Raw genomic sequence first — 16,444 nt, 5'->3', positions numbered from 1 at the left:
CCAGGAGTCCATAATTAGAAATGATGAAAAACTTCTGTATGAAGACATGCTTGGAATGTTGTGGTACAATACAATGCAATGGAATGCAGTGCAGTGCAATGCAGTGCAGTGCAATGCAATACAATGCATCATGATATGATATCATGACTCCCCCCCCCCCCCGGGATCCCATGAGCATACATATTTTCCTTGCCCTCAGGTCCTCATAAATATCTGGGGATATGTCCAGTTGACAGTCCAGTCTGCCTAGAGTTGACCGAGCATAAAATTCTAGGTTCTGTAGATATGAGGAAATGGGGTGTATCACTTAGGTTAGTGTCTCTGCCCCCAGGTTTGGTTGGGCATAGGGGTGTGTGCTCTCTCTGGTCGTCCTGCACTGGACATGAAATAGAGTACATCCATTCTTGGGGGATGTGACAAGGGCCAGGAGGTTTTAACGGTGAAACTGAGACATGCTCCGTGCATGAAAAACCGAGAAAGCTGCTATACTGACAATGCCGTATGATGACTCTCGACTCTGACTATAGATTTGCCACACAGCAGTTTATCGCAGCCTCTGGACTAATTAGCCTTTAATTAGCCTTTAATTGAGTTATTAATTGATTTCAATGTCAGCCTGAGGAAATATCTCCAGCAGGAGGCTGATTATTATCTGATGTGACGAGCCATTCAATTGAAGCTGCTGTCAGGTTGAACCAGAGATGAGATATGGTGATTAAGCTCAGTAGGGAGTAGAAGATAAAATGTTAAGAAACTAAACATGATATTCATTGTCACTAAACATGGGTGGGTCGTGGGTTCGACTCCTGGCCGAGTCACTCCTTGGTTCCCCGACTGGTTGAGTTCAAGTGAGCGCCTTCTGGTTGCTCCTTGAAACCCCTGATTGATTTCTGTGGAGACCGGGGTAATAATGTGATATCCCACAGCGCTTTAACAGTTACGTTACTTAAGAGCGCTATATAAATGCGTGGCATTATTATTTATCTGATGTACTTGTATTTCATTCCTCCCCTGACCAATGTCCGTTTTATATTTTGCAGGTATTCGCAACACAATCTCACTGTTCGCTGCCGTTCTCACAGACTACAAGATCTTGTTCCTGTCGCAGAGCTATTCGAGGTTGACGGACGCTTGCCAAGCCCTCACGTCACTCATGTACCCGTTACGTTATAGTTATGTGTATATACCCATTTTGCCATCTAGTCTCGTCGAGGTCCTGAACACGCCAACACCGTTCCTGGCTGGGGTACATTCGTCACTTCGGGAGGAGGTCTTCGATTTGGTCGGTCATGTAAGTATTGATTAGGCGGAGTTGGAAGAGAAGTGACATGGCCTGTTACAATGCCACACGTGTCACTATACACCTTCCCAGAAATGGGGCGCTGAGTGTGCGAAATAGTGATGTCAAAAGGGGAAACTAGGCCTTATGGTGGAGGGACAAAGGAGATAGTCATGGTTGACCAACACACTTGAATGCCTTTAATGACGGACAAGGGGGAAAAAGTTAGTTCCAATGTAAGCCACCAATTTCGGGAAGCAAATATATATGATTCAATGTCAGTGAAAATATTAAAATTTTGTCATCAACCAGGCAGGATTTGAATTTTTCATGTGATGTTTAAAACGTCAGAAACCAATAAAATTGCGACAAGCTATGACTGCTTGGCACCTGAGTTTGCCAGTTTCCTTCCCGTCGGTCCACTCCCCTCCAGCATATATCTCAATTAGGCCTGTGATTGTACTTTGCGTAACCTGGCCCATCATCTGGCCCTGGCCCTGGTCTTGGTTTAGGCTTTCTGTATGCCCACTCTCTCTATCTAACAGTCTCTCCTTTGACGTGATAGTGGTTATAAATCTTACCAGCAATGCATGGCTTTCCTTTCAATGGGCCTGCCCCGTACACCGTATACAGGACCTATAAAATGTCCAAAAATGCCTAAGAAATATGCCTTAATATCACATAGTAAGCGAAATGGGAAGTAGGCAAAATGGGAAGTAGGCGAAATGGGTTTAGGCAAAATGGGTTTAGGCAAAATGGGAATGAGGCAAAATAGGAAGTAGGCAAAATGGGAGTAGGCAAAATGGGTGTAGACAAAATAGGAGTAGGCGAAATTAGTTTAGGGAAAGTGGGTGTAGGTGAAATGAGAGTAGGCGAAATGGGATGACACCTCCTCACCACGTCTGCCCAGCTTTCTTGATTGATTTTTCCTTGTGTTTTCTTTCAGCTTGATGTGATAATAGTGGATCTGGACGGAGGCAGTATTAGGGTACCCGAATGCATTTCTCTGCCTCCAGTACTGGAACCGCTCTACACCAAGACGGTGCAGCTGTTGATAAAGGTAAACATACCGTGAAAACGGCTGCAAAACCAAAATGCAAAAATGAAAAGACCTCTAACTCAGCTCTCGGTAGAATTTCGAATATTTAAAATCGGACAAAAAGTTAACATTTTAGAGTTTTGCAAGTTAGGCAGTTCAAAGGGCATCAATTTCACATACAAAGGTGTTTAAGTTTAATACCCAGGATTGATATTTCTGGATGAACCGGCGTGGCTTTCTTATCAAGGAACTGAAATTCCTGGCTATTCGTAGTCAATTGAATGAGATGTAAAACCGAGGTTCCTTGTATCTGGTGTCTGTGCCAGGGCAGGCGAAAGACCCACCAAGTGAGAAACATGAGTGGCTTGCATGGACTCTACCTCTGGCCAAAGACAGCGTCACTGGGCCGAAAACTAAATTGGTGCCTAGCCATAGTGGCATGTGAAAAATGCTCATCTAGCCTAATTGGAAATGATGTTGACGTGGCAATTTGGTGTCCACTGCACCTGCAGACCGCAACTGAATGAAGAGATCATTCAGGGACTGGCCTAATTGGAGGAGGAATACTCCCTAGGGAAACAACTCCAATTGCAGAGCAAATGCTGAAGAACTTAACAAGAACTCTTGTTTTATTGTTTCGTTTCTGGTCATACCTGTCTTGTTGAGAGCTATTGCTTGAAAAATTTTGATTTCTGTATTGTCTTGAATGATTTTGTGTCTCTCAAGTTGTTGTCTTCTCTTTTTGACAGATTCTGAATCCAGACCTTTTGATAGCAGACTGTGCATTTCCTCCTCAACTCTCCAGGACATCAGGCTTGGTCATGATGGTGAGTACCTCGTAGTTTAACGACTGAAAGTTGCCACGGAACGCCCACAGAGTGGTTGAGACTGCTGGCTATCACGCCAGTAGGCCCCGAGTTCTGTCCCATTTGAGTTACAGTCTTCAGAATTATGGAAAAAAAGAATAGTTCACCAAATCTGATATAATTATTTGATAGCCCGTCAAAAAATCTATTATGGATTTCATCCATGGATCAGTGACAGGCCCGTGGTATATTATGGATTTCATCCATGGATCAGTGACAGGCCCGTGGTATATTATGGATTTCATCCATGGATCAGTGACAGGCCCGTGGTATATTATGGATTTCATCCATGGATCAGTGACAGGCCGTGGTATATTATGGATTTCATCCATGGATCAGTGACAGGCCCGTGGTAGATTAGACCATGGGTTCCATGCATGGATCTACGATGGTGAATTCTCTGTCATCGATCCGTGGATAGAACCACATGGGTAAGTCTATGATGGAGACTCTCCATGATAGTTCCATGGATGGAAAATTGATGATAAATCCCTATCATAGATTCACGGATGGGCACTTTTGCCTGTGTGCCCACTGGTGGTCACTCTGGCTGTGTAAGAACTTTCCTGACTGTTACTTACAGAGTGGACAATTGGCCTCGACACTCTATAACAAGGTCAGCCACATTCAATATCAACCCAGCCTTAAAATCTCATGTCGTTTCCCCTTGAGACAATATTCCAATGTTGAAGATTTGACCATAGGCACTACCATTTTGGCCAGACTTAGAAATCCTGAAGCAATTAGAATTCTTCTTAAAAACGAACTGAATGCATTTTTAAGGGTGGGGGGTCGGTTCTTTGTTTTCCAAAGAGGTTTTCAAGGGTAACTCGTGTCAAATTTCACCATATGATGTTTTAGCTGTTTTTGACAAATGACTATGTCACTTTCTCATAAATCGGTAAGGTTTTCGAATCAAAATGCACATTTTCTAGAAATTGATGGTTTAATCCCGCCCGGACGGCTCGCTTCGATGCCGTTTTCGTTGATGACGTCACAACATGAACATGTTCGCGGTCGCGGTGGTTTACATTCAGTGATTTTATAAGAAATCTAATCAAAAATGGAAAATTTGAGCTTTACATTTGTGATCAAGAATTAAAAACGGACGTATTTTTCGCAAAGTTGTAAATCACATCATAGTATCACTTTAAATGGGAATTCACTTCATTTTGAAGTAGTTCTAATTGCTTTAGGATTTCAAGTTCTAGCCAGAATAGTGGTGCCTGTGGTCAACCCTTAACCACTTCTCACTATGGTAGACTGACGTTTTGGTCTAGTATACGTTTCGTACTCTGCGACTGCCGAAAAAAAGTCTGATGACATCATGACACAATGCACTACATGGCTTTACGCCGCTGCAGCAGGTGACGTCGTAGAATACGGAGGCCAACTGAATAAGAAAAAAAACGCCCCGTTGCGAAGTGGTTATCTTTTTTGTTACGTCGCCTATCGTTAATTGTCCAGGTGAATTCTCCACTAGCGGACACCCCCATCTTTGTCAAAAAAATCTTTTATCTCGGATGTTGAGTTTCTAGTTCTATGGTACAATTTTCTAAATGTTGCCCATGATCTGATGTGATTTCTCGAACAAATTGTGTCATCTGTTGATGTTCACCTGCAAGATTGTTATTACGGCTTGTTCGTTTCACGACATACAGTAGAACCTCTCTATTAAGGACACCCTCGGGACTGACATGTGCTGTCCTTAATAGAGAGGTGTCCTGATGAGAGAGGTCAAATTGAATGGAAACAACCACTTTGGGACCAAAACTAGTGTCCTTAATAGAGAGGTGTCCACTAACAGAGGTTCCACTGTAGTTCTATATCGGCAAAACAATGATGGACAATTTTTTCCTCACCACTTTTATTCTGATTATTGGCAGTTTTGTTCGTTCTTGCCCTTGGTTCTGCCAAATATTGTGTTTGTCACAATCATTTTTCAGCAAGAATTAATGAAGACTAAGAACTTGGAACCAATACTGAATATTACAGCATCTTTAACTAGCACTAGGTTCAAAATTTTGACAATAGGGGCCTTTTCAAGATAATTCGTCTTCTCTTCAACAGCGATCATGATATATTATTCGGAGAAATGTTTAATGTTTTGTCATCTTTATTTCCAGGACAAGGAGATTCGAGCTGTGTTCATTCGGTTCTTCGCTGAGCTCTTCACTGGTTATAGATCTTGCCTCACCATCATAAGAATACACCCAGAACCTTTCATAACATTTCACAAGGTAAGATCATGAGATTATACAGTAGAACCTCCCTTAGCGGACACCTCTGCCAGGCGGACACCTCTACATTACGGACACGTCCGGCCAGTCCCGATTTTTTCTAAATCAATTCCAATAACAAAAACCTCTGTACAGCAGACACCTCTCTACTCCGAATTGCGGACAGGGCGATGGCCAATTTTTGGTCCAATTCCCTCCCAATTACAGACAGTAAGGTAAGATCATGAGGTTATTGTACCGTATTAAGTTCGGGTGAAAATGGCCATAAGTGGGGTACAGTTGTCCCTTGAATCTTCCACACTCCCGCTGAACCATGACTAGTAAATATTCTATTTCTTTTTAATCACTGTGCGAAATTATGTTAGATGATTACTCAATGGGGAAAAATTGACCTTCAGTGGGGAAACGTTGGCCCATGCATCTTCCACACTCCCCCTAATCATGACACAACAAATAACCAATACAGTGCTGTCAATTTCACAAAGTAGATAGTAAATTGTTGACCTCAATTTATGCAACTATTGTGAAACTGGAGTCAATCTCCTGAAAATCTGAATCTGGTGATCGGATTGAACTTTATACTAGTTGTGAAGCTAAAAGTTGACGATCTTTCTCTTTTACACTTGGCGGAAGACTAGATATTGTTTTTGCTGCCGAAAGTTACTCGTTAATGCATAACCGTTGAAATTTTCAATCTTTTTAGGTTTGCCTTTGACCGTGTGTTTGCGGTTTACTGTAAGGTAGAATGGGGTATTTGTAGCTCCGGTTTAATTGTAGCCCCTGCATTGTTTGATGCATGGGGATATCAATCAATATCATAGGCAGGGGCTATAATTTAACCTGGGCTACAATTACCCCATTCTACCCTACATGAATGGGGTAATTGTAGCCCCTGCATTGTTTGATGCATGGGGATATCAATCAATACCATAGGCAGGGGTTACCATTAAACATGGGCTACAATTACCCCATTCTACCTTTATACATGAAGCACAGTCCATTGACGTCATATGTTTTCGATTTTTCCTTTATGTATTTCAGGCCAATTTCTTAGGACGCCGTGCAATGATAGAAGACGACTTTCTCACCAAAGTGTTAGAAAGTACGGCATTTAGCGCATTTGTGGCGGAGAGGGGACCCCCGTACCGAATATGTGATATCTTCGACGAGGTGTATGCAACCCTTGTCGATATGCAAAAAGAGGAAGCACTCTCTGGTGACAGAGATCTCGAAAACGTGAAGGAACTAGCTAGCCAACTTTATATTCATGTAAGTATGAAGTAGGCCCGGAATTGAAGTCACAAAGAGAAAGAGTCATATCATCATATCATTACTGGCCTCGTAACCCTATTGGATTTTTGCCGGAGTTATGGAGTCCACTATAGGCTACTGTCCACCTATGTTGGATCTTTTACTTGCCCTGGCATAGACACTCAGGTACAAGGGACCACAGCTTTTAGTCTCATCTGACAGACCCTCGAGTATTTCATACGTTGTAGCCTACGTGTTGTGAAGAGCCAGGAATTTTAGTTCCTTGAAAGCCATGCCGGTTCATCCAGAAATACAATCCTGGGTTCTCCCTGGGATTTAACCTGGGCTCTTTTGCGTGGTAGCCAGCAGTTTTCAATACAAATACTTTATACTAAATTTCTGCAAAGTTGCATGCATGTACGGCATTGTGTATAAGTGCATTTCTATTTTCCTGGACCACGATTAGATACAAACAGTGTACCCTTTAAAGGTAATTTTGTGCAAAATCCGCCTATGTCATTGTCTATAACTTGATATCTGTGTTTGGCCTAAAGTGCAGACTTTTGTCTGATCAGGTCAAATATTCCAACATTTCTCCTCCAGGAATTTCCAAGTCTGCAAGTGTGTGGACTTTTGCCCAATAAAATATTCCAACATTTCTCCTCCAGGAATTTCCAAATCCTCAAGTGTATATACAGAAGATCCCCAAACCGACCGAAGGTGCTTATTCGCGGATACACCAGCCCATCTTCCCGATACTAGACAGGGTCCACGTGCAGGAAATCATCGACGAGGGTCTAGCAAAGTCCAGCATCAAGTCCAAGTAAGTATGAGTCATGAAGGGAAAGTGAGATATTAGTACATTTGAGTGTTCTGCAAACGAGTGATTTTTGTCGCGGTGACCTACGATCATGATCCGACTTTTTTGCGGTATCATTGTAGGTGACGGTGACAAGAGTTGCTCATCGCTGCAACCTGCAATCATTGTCAGACCCAGCGATGACTGGGTTTACTTGGAGAGGAGAAATTGCTTTGTTGCACGCACATTTCAGCGACAGTTATCGCTGCAATGATGATAAATTGTGATAATTATTGCAGGTTGCGGTAACAAACATCGCTCGTTTGCGTGGTGCTTTAGGGTTTGGTGTTGTTTTTTTAACTTGATTAGGATGTTGCAAAATGATTATGATAATGCTTGTCCCTGGCTTTGGCTCAGCTTTCAGTGATGTAAAGAATCTCGCACATTTATTGACATTGATGGTCAGAGTGACAGAAAGTTGGCATGGTTAACGGTAAACTGGCAAATTTTTACGAGCATTTTCTAAATTTTGGCTGATTTCACAAGAGTCATAAAAAAAGTAATATTTTTCGTGAAAAAACTTTTCACAATTTTTTTTGTTTTGGTTGGAATGGTTGGGACAAGTAAAATAAAATTTGTGGAATCTGTCAAAATATAATTTGTTGAATTTTTGTTCATTTGAGAAATTTTTTCAAATCTCAAAAATAAACAGAGACCAAAATTTTGGCATTTTACAGTATTCAATATTGGTCAAGTAGAGTAAACCGACTGCGAGGTCTATTATCTGTCACTCTTGTTGTCACACTCCATTTCGTCCATTACACTTTTCAGGTTTTTGGCAAAAAAGTGGGGCAGAACTTTAGCCTAAGCATGTTTGGTTAGCATGTGTGGCTATCTGGACAATCCAAATCATCAAGATTTCTGAAATACTCATGCCTTGCGTTATAATCCATACAGTGTTTTTCATGGGTGGAAAAATTGGCTACAGGATTTCGGAAATAGAGCATAACTTATCATGTTTATAGGATTTTTGTGCATGCTTTACAACTCATTGCTTCCTCGAATACAAAATATCATCCCCATCCCGCCAACCTAGACGAAAAATTACATTTCCTCGCTTGTTTTTGTAGCACTCTAAAAACCTTCTATCTGGTCCGATTAACTTTCTCCTCACTCGCGATATCCCCTTCCTTTCACAGCAAAATCTTCATCGCTTTTGTTCTCTTTCTTTTTCATTTTGGCGATTTTCAGAACCTCGAAAACATGGGGGTGAGGCTACTTTTATCTCTCGCATGAGTTGCAGAAACTTTTGTTTGACTAACCATTATTCTCAAGAAGTTGACTTGTCCAATTTGTAATTGCTGACTCCTTGGAGAGAAAGTTTGTGACACATTTCATATTTGGCAATATTTCTTATGTGTCTTCCCTGGCTGTTATGAAAGTGTCGGGCCAACAAGTTAAAAAAAAAAAAAAATTGGTGGATTTTTTACTAAGACCTTCCTAAGCCATGTAAACCATCATACGATGCACCCAGATGACTCAAAAATTCTTAACAAATGCATTTAAAGTCCATGAAACGGTAAAAATATGACTTTAAAAAAATATCATTTGTGACCCCGTCATAGCAAAAGCAGGCGCATGTCACTCTGAGCTAATTGGCAGGTTGAGACGGACTGGTTGTTCATTTTTTCTGTTGTCTGCCTTTTGTGAAATATGAGCACATCAATCTCTTCCATTATCTCCTGGTGTCATTTCGGCTCATCTTCTGAGCGACATGCGCCTGGTTTTGCTGTGACGGGTCACATTTGACAGCGAAGGTGGTGTCTGCGAATAGACCTTCATAAAAACCTCGGGAGGTCCGACACATTCGAATCCAAAGCCAGGGGAAGCACTACCTTTCTGGACTTCGAATCGGCGTCACGAAGATTTCTAGATTTTCTGTCCGGTTATGCATGTGCATGAATGAGTACTGTAGCAATATTAGGTGAGCGCATTGATAACTGGATACAAAATCTCGACATTTGGTTCTAACTTGTGCCAATTGCGACGCTGACTCAAAAGTCCACAGAAAAGAAGAGGATTCGTTCAAAGTTTCCGCTTGTAGGTTACAGTAGATAGAATAAAGAACTCAACATGATAGGCCACTCAGTATTCGAAAATTGAATTGTCTTGAATGTACATGTAGTTGCCTTATAAGGGAATAAAATTTCATTTTGAGGGCTACCCCTTTTCTCTTTGCATCCACCCTACTAATGTATTCTTAGAAGACTTGTTGCAAACTGCCAAATTTTTGCGCCTGTCTATTTTTGCGAAATTTACAATTGTTATTTTGTTGACTACGAAAGTTCAAAAAACATTGTTGTAACTTCTTTCTTTCGTGAATGGAGATTATTCATGGAATCTAAAAAAATCAAAAGAACCCTCTTACCACCAAAATAAAGCTTGTGAAATTTGAATTTGTCCATAACAAAAATACAGGCTCAACTTACCACCAAAATAAAGTCTGTGAAATTTGAATTTGTACATGACAAAATACAGGCTCAAAAATTGGGTGGTTTATAAAATGTTTCAACTTTTGATATATGCTTAAGCACTACTTTCATTCGACATGCTCAAATTGCTGTTGAAATGTATTATCTAGAAGTGCTCCAATTGGTGCAGATTCTGAATGCCTGACTTGGTAAACCATACATGTACAGTTCTTGCTATCTACTTAAAAAAGACAAATCAGAATTTCAGTCGGGCCCAGGATTTTGGCCAAAAGCTGTCCAACTGCTTCACTTTCCTTGTGGTGCATCTGCGTTGTGTGGGGAATTTGTGGTTGTTTGGCATCGTGAAAGTAAAGGGACTTTCATAACTTGGCGTGGATCACCTCGAGAATGTCTCCTCTGGTTCTTTCTAAGTTTGAGCACTCTGTCCTGGATTGCCGTCTTGAAAATGCATGTGAAGAGTTTCATCCCAAAATGCGATATGATATGTTCAATATCCAACAACATATTGGAGTTAATAACCATACCTAGGCATTGCTCATATTATGACTGATCTTTCCTCTGAATTTCAGAGCGTTCCAGCCAACAGAAAAACGTTTGTGACCAAAAATGTTAAAAAATTCCCAGTGAATTTTCAGTTAAATTCCAAACTTAGAAGCCATTTTCTCAAAATGGCAAAAACGGATGTGTCTGTGGTTTTGCGATGAAACTTTTCATGTGGTGGCTGGGGTCTGTGGGAAATGTCTTGAATTGTTTGTTTGTGTCATGATGAACATCCTGCTACAATGTGTCCAAAATTCCCTCCCCCATCTTTAGTCTTGGGGGCTTTGTAAATCGATTTTGGAGGCCATGTAAATCAGTTTTGGAGGCCTTGTAAACCGGTTTTGGAGGCCTTCTAAACCAGTCTTGAAGGCCTTATATACCAGTTTTGGAGGCCTTGTAAACCAGTTTTGGAGGCCTTGTAAACCAGTTTTGGAGGTCTTGTAAACCAGTTTTGGAGGCCTTGTAAACCAGTTTTGGAGGTCTTGTAAACCGGGTTTGGAGGCCTTTTAAACCAGTCTTGTGGGCCTTGTAAACCAGTCTTCGAGGCCTTGTAGACCATTCTTGGAGGCCTTGTAAACCGGTTTTGTAGGCCTTGTAAACCAGTCTTGGAGGCGTTGTAAACCAGTTTTGGAGGCCTTCTAAACCAGTCTTGGAGGCCTTGTAAACCAGTCTTGGAGGCCTTGTAAACCGGTTTTGGAGGTCTTGTAAATTGATTTTGATGGCCTTGTAAACTGGTTTTGGAGGCCTTGTAAATCAATTTTGGAGGCCTTGTAAATCGGTTTTGGAGGCCTTGTAAACTGGTTTTGGAGGCCTTGAAAATCAAGAGGATGGTGAAGGTTGGATTGGTCTAAAACATAAAAATGGTGTTTTCAATGATGGTTATCTCTTGATTAAGCGTCTCGTCATCACTTTTCAGATTAGCGCAGATTCGCCCTCAGCAGCCCCGGATAGTCCCGATGGGCGTCAACATTAATCAGTTGGAGGACAGGAAGATAGCTCTCAACCTGAACACGCGGCGACTGGAGGTCCTAAGGAATTGTGTCAATTTCATATTCGACAACAAGATTTCTGATGCGAGGAAGGTTAGTGTGACTTCTAAGCACTGGTGAGCCTATCAGCTAGCAGGGTTCACCATAATGCATTTTGTCCAGGCTCACAACGCAGACAGAATCTATTTCTCTATTTTAGCGGCCGCACAAAAAAGTTGGCACCCGGACTGATGCATCGGGTTGGTAATGGTTTCACTGTTAGAGCACCCGATGAGACTAAAACCCGTGGTCCCTTGTACCTGAGTGTCTATGCCAGTGAAAGTAAAAGATCCCACATGGGTGGACAGTATTAGATCTATAGTGGAATCCGTTATGAAATGATATATGGTGAACAAATTCTCATTATGTTAGCGACATTAGACTTGCGCCTGCAATGACAGTGAGGCCCACTCGGAATTATGGGCAACATCAGATCTGAAGGGGTTTTTGGGCTTCCATAAATCACAGACTAAGCAAGGTATGGGTCCGATATTCCTTTGAGTTGTAGTACAGGACCTGGAGAACAGATCCTAAAAGTTTGGTCGGTCCCGATATTCCATTGCTGAGATATCAGCCTCCAAAATTGGCTCCAAATGCAATTTTCAAAACATTGCCAATGTTGTCCTTTCAGATCTTCCCTGCAGTTCTTCGAGCCTTGAAGAGCAAGGTGGCGCGATTAGCTCTAGTCCAAGAGTTCAGTTACCACGTGACGCAGAATCGAGCCATGTTGGAACATCAGCAGTTTGATCTGGTCGTCCGGCTGCTTAATTGTGCTCTTCAGGTTCGTATTCCCTGTTCGATTAACTCCTTGACTAATATACTGGGTCTGTACCAGAGTTCTCCACAGGGTTTTCTCGAGGTAGGCTGGTACCCTCGATATTCTTGAAGGTTTGCCAGTGTACAACACAAGGTAGGGTGGCCAGCAATTAAAGGTAGGGTGGGCCTATAGAAACCCTTTACCTATTCTAGAGCAAAGGTAGGGTGGCTCTTCCAAGGTAGGGTGGTAAGCTGCCAAGGTAGGGTGGGCCATCCTGACAAATGGCCTCGTGGAGAACACTGTGTACACTGCTTACTATTGGCCGGCAGTAATCCATACTGCTAAATTCCCTCTGGTTCTATCATTCACTTCAGTCCCTATAACTTTTTGATCGGTAACACCTGAAAAAACAACTGCACACAATTCAATGAAGACCTCGTTCCTTCCAATTGGTCATGACAGGTATTTTAAAATGAACGTTTTCCTGAGCCAAGTCACAGCACATGCCAACGAAATATTTCTTCTGTTGCAGTTTCCAGAATTTAATAGGGTAAAGTTACAATACGTACAGTCTATTTCCAACTAACTTGTACACAACCTGACCTCTTGCGCTGCATTTGTTGCACGACAGGAATTCTTTTTGAGCGCACTCTATTGTGACAAAATGTTTAACAAGGCCCCGTTTCAGGGATGAGACAATGGGCATTTAAGATTTTTGAATTTTCCTCAAATTATGGTAATTTATTGTTGCATTTTGTGATGAAACTTTTCATACATGTTTATAAAATGATTGAGTAGGAAAGGGAAAGTGAAATTTTAATTTACCGTGGGCGGCGTATATCTCCTGCCACCACTTTGTCAAGAACATGCTTGACATTGGAGAGGTTCAAATTTTGACCCAAGAACGAAAACAAGGTGCCGTTTTGACGACAGATATTGCGTTGCCTTTTGTCAGAAATGCAAAGATATAATGTGTCACCCCGCTCACCTTTTTCTTGTTCTCGGATTAAAAAAATATCGGTGGTTCTCTTAAGGACTTCTAATTAGTGCCATAATCAGCTAAAGTTGGAACAGATTTTCCACATTTTGTATCTGGTGACATATACAGTGAAACCTCCCTTAGCAGACACCTCCCTATTAACGACAACCTTCCCATTAAGGACACTAGTTCTTGTCCCAAATAGTTTGTTTCCATTCAATTTGACCTCACGAATCAAGACTCCTCTATTATAAGGACAGCACTTCAGTCCTGAGGGTGTCCTTAATAGAGAGGTTCTACTGTACACACAGTGCCATAATGCTCATTTGGGCGCATGAGGTACCGAATTTATATTCCAACTTCTGCCGATTATTGCAGTAATTCGAAGACCTCAAAAAAGAATCGTTTAAAATGGGAAAAAATTTGAACTGAAATTTGAGTTGTAAAAGTTATTAATCTCATCCCTGTAACCTTCTCAACAAAAGTCTGACAGTGATAGGACTTGGATGCATGAAGTAACATCACCTGGGGTGACTTTGAACAGTGGGGTAACTTTGCCCCCCCCCCCCCCCCCCGAGAAAGAATTGTCGTGATGACAAACATCAGTAGCTTGATGTTTGAAGTTACACCATTGTTCAATGTCACCCCATGTGACGGTAAATCTTAATCTGACCTAAAAGTAAAAAAGATAGCATGATATTTTTATTGGAAAGAGGTTTCTAGGCGGAGAGACACTTCTGGATGCATGTTCATGGTATTTTTTTAGCGGCGTTTTTGAAGTTCTTGTTTGCTCGGTGCTCTGACACGGTATAAACTTGGTTTAATGGTGCAGTCAACAGGTTAGGTTGAACGCCATCTATTTAATGTAATTGGAGAGTGGTTTTTTACTGGGTTCATGTACATGTCATGTGTTTGTGAGGTAACAAATTAAACGCCTTAACCCCTTTAAAAATTGTTCTTCTTGAGTCGTGTAGTACTGCGTGAAAAAACGTCCAAAATATTTTTTGGTGTAAAATACCTCCTCTAAAAGCCAATCATCCTGTTTGTGAAGCCCAACCTATGATGCTGTATCCTACAGAAATGCTTAACAATCTGAGATGTTTATTATTATGTGTTAATCACTTCTGTCAATATTGGCCCTTCTGTTTCATAAAACCTGTCCTTTTGCCTAAATATGCTAAACGTATCCCGCCTGGCAACCTCTGGCTAACTTTTGAAAGTACTGATTAAGCTGTTGGCAGCAAATCCTCACTTCTTAAAAATTCGTTCAAATTAGCCAGGTGACCGCAAATGGTCGATAAATGGTTGCGACTACAAGGTTCCACTTTATAATACTGTAAACCGGGAAATTTTCATGTGCCATTTAATTTCGCGATCAGCAAAAATAAAAACTCAGCGAAAAAACATATATTATCTCACTTCTGAGTGTTCTCAAAACGCTAAACTAAAACTACGCCAAAGTTGCAAATTTCACAAAACCGCAAACAATAAAAGCAGTGAATTTTTCCCGGTGTACAATTTTTCCCGGTTTACAATTTTTCCCAATTTACAATATTTCCCAGTTTACAATAATTTCCGGTTTACAATATTTCCCAGTTTACAATATTTCCCGTTTACAATATTTCCCGGCTTGCAATATTTCCCGGTTTACAATTTTTCCCGGTGTACAATATTTCCCGGTTTTCCCGGTTTATTTCCTAATGTTTACTTCAGTCACTGTCTTGTTTGAATTTCATCATATTCCTCTGGGATGATCGAATAAATCTTCGTTTCTTTTCGCAGAATGACTCGACAATGGACGAGCATGGAGTAGCAGCTGCTATCCTACCCCTGGCCACAGCATTCTGTCGGGTAAGTATGAGATACAAGCTATCATTTTCGTGAGAGCTAGAGACTGTAAATTGACGAATTGTCATTGAAGCACTTTGCAAATAAAATAGGTAAACATTTCCTTATTCTAAATCGTAAAAATTTTCAGAATGCACCGAAATAAAAATTGTGAAAATTTTGTAATTGCCTGAAATTTTTGCATTTATGTTAATATGTTATAATTCCCCCGCTGTTTTCAACATCGTAGTGAAGTCACAAAGTCATTTTATACCAAAAGTTTCATCGTCACGTCATGAGAGAGTTTTGGTCTTGACAAAAATTGTCTCCCTTCATCTTTCCTGAATTTTTGTCGCAGGGAAATATCATGGAGACTTTCGGCAAGTTTAAATTCCATGCCTGTATTATGTTTTCCCATCACAGGGAGTGAATTTTGAACTTGCAGGAAGTAGCGATTACATTGCACGTATAATTTTCCAGAAACTGTGCACCGGAGTGATCCAGTTTGCCTACACGTGCGTCCAGGAGCACGCCGTCTGGTCAAATTTGCAGTTCTGGGACGCGACGTTCTACCAGGACGTTCAGAAAGAGATTAAGAAGCTCTACCTACCTCAGTACGAAGATCAAGTAGCTGGTCCCGGTGAATCGTCGCTTAGTCCCGCAAGTCCCAGAGAGGTAAGGGCGGAACTGGTCAGATGTTTTGTCGGCTGTAAAATGTTCGATGGGAGTGTCGATTTGGATGTGTAGTCTGACATGAGGGATCATCTCGAGTTTCTGTAAATTTGCTCTTTGTTGGAACTTGGATCAGCTTTCTGCTACAATGCGTTGTGTTGAGGAGACCTTTGGTTAGAAATGATAAACGCGAGAGAATCTAAGCTAAACTGGTCTGTTCTCCTTTGAGGGGTCATCTGGACATTACATTGCCATCGATTTATAGGTGGCGTTGCCAATGATGAAGAAAGCTATTGATACACTTTTTGGAAAAATCCCTGTTAAACTCGAAAAATCTGATATTTGTAAGTGTTCCAGAGACAAATTTTTTAGCAGAGGGGGAAATTATGATGTCGTCCTCGACGCACTTGAGATGATCCCTTCGTTAATAGGTAATTTCTCATTGGTGTATGATGTTGTTCGTGCATGAATGAATTTGTTTACAAATTTAAATAATTTTTCCCGGCGATGCTATTCGAGTATACCAATCAATCAGCGTCAAAAAGCTAAATATTGCTGACGTTTTGTGCTTTCAAGGTGAGTGGAACATGCCGCAGATTTTGTAGAGATGTGCAATATTCGTTGCAAGTGACAAAAATTGCTTGTCCACAGGGCTCAACACAGAATTTGGTAAGG

General features: G+C 41.2%; 1 protein-coding gene across 20 annotated transcripts in view; it reads left to right on the top strand.

The window, feature by feature from the left end:
• The window catches only part of LOC135492237 (myotubularin-related protein 13-like), a 101,904-nt gene that overhangs the window by 31,338 nt on the left and 54,122 nt on the right, over positions 1-16,444 (top strand). For 19 of the 20 annotated variants that reach the window (XM_064778570.1, XM_064778564.1, XM_064778550.1 and 16 more), the window contains exons 6-17: positions 1,041-1,291; positions 2,226-2,339; positions 3,068-3,145; positions 5,311-5,424; positions 6,466-6,693; positions 7,344-7,498; positions 8,726-8,743; positions 11,423-11,588; positions 12,166-12,315; positions 12,824-12,841; positions 15,053-15,121; positions 15,578-15,772. In XM_064778570.1, coding sequence (XP_064634640.1) covers positions 1,041-1,291; positions 2,226-2,339; positions 3,068-3,145; positions 5,311-5,424; positions 6,466-6,693; positions 7,344-7,498; positions 8,726-8,743; positions 11,423-11,588; positions 12,166-12,315; positions 12,824-12,841; positions 15,053-15,121; positions 15,578-15,772 — 1,556 coding nt within the window. Of the gene's footprint in view, positions 1-1,040; positions 1,292-2,225; positions 2,340-3,067; positions 3,146-5,310; positions 5,425-6,465; positions 6,694-7,343; positions 7,499-8,725; positions 8,744-11,422; positions 11,589-12,165; positions 12,316-12,823; positions 12,842-15,052; positions 15,122-15,577; positions 15,773-16,420; positions 16,439-16,444 lie in introns of all 20 variants that reach the window. The other variant, XM_064778569.1, reaches the window with a different exon arrangement.

The sequence above is a fragment of the Lineus longissimus genome, chromosome 8 (genome assembly GCF_910592395.1).
Source record: "Lineus longissimus chromosome 8, tnLinLong1.2, whole genome shotgun sequence".
In the NCBI taxonomy this organism is placed as follows: Eukaryota; Metazoa; Nemertea; class Pilidiophora; order Heteronemertea; family Lineidae; genus Lineus; species Lineus longissimus.
Note: the sequence above shows the minus strand (reverse complement) of the source record. Positions and strands in the feature narration are given on the sequence as shown.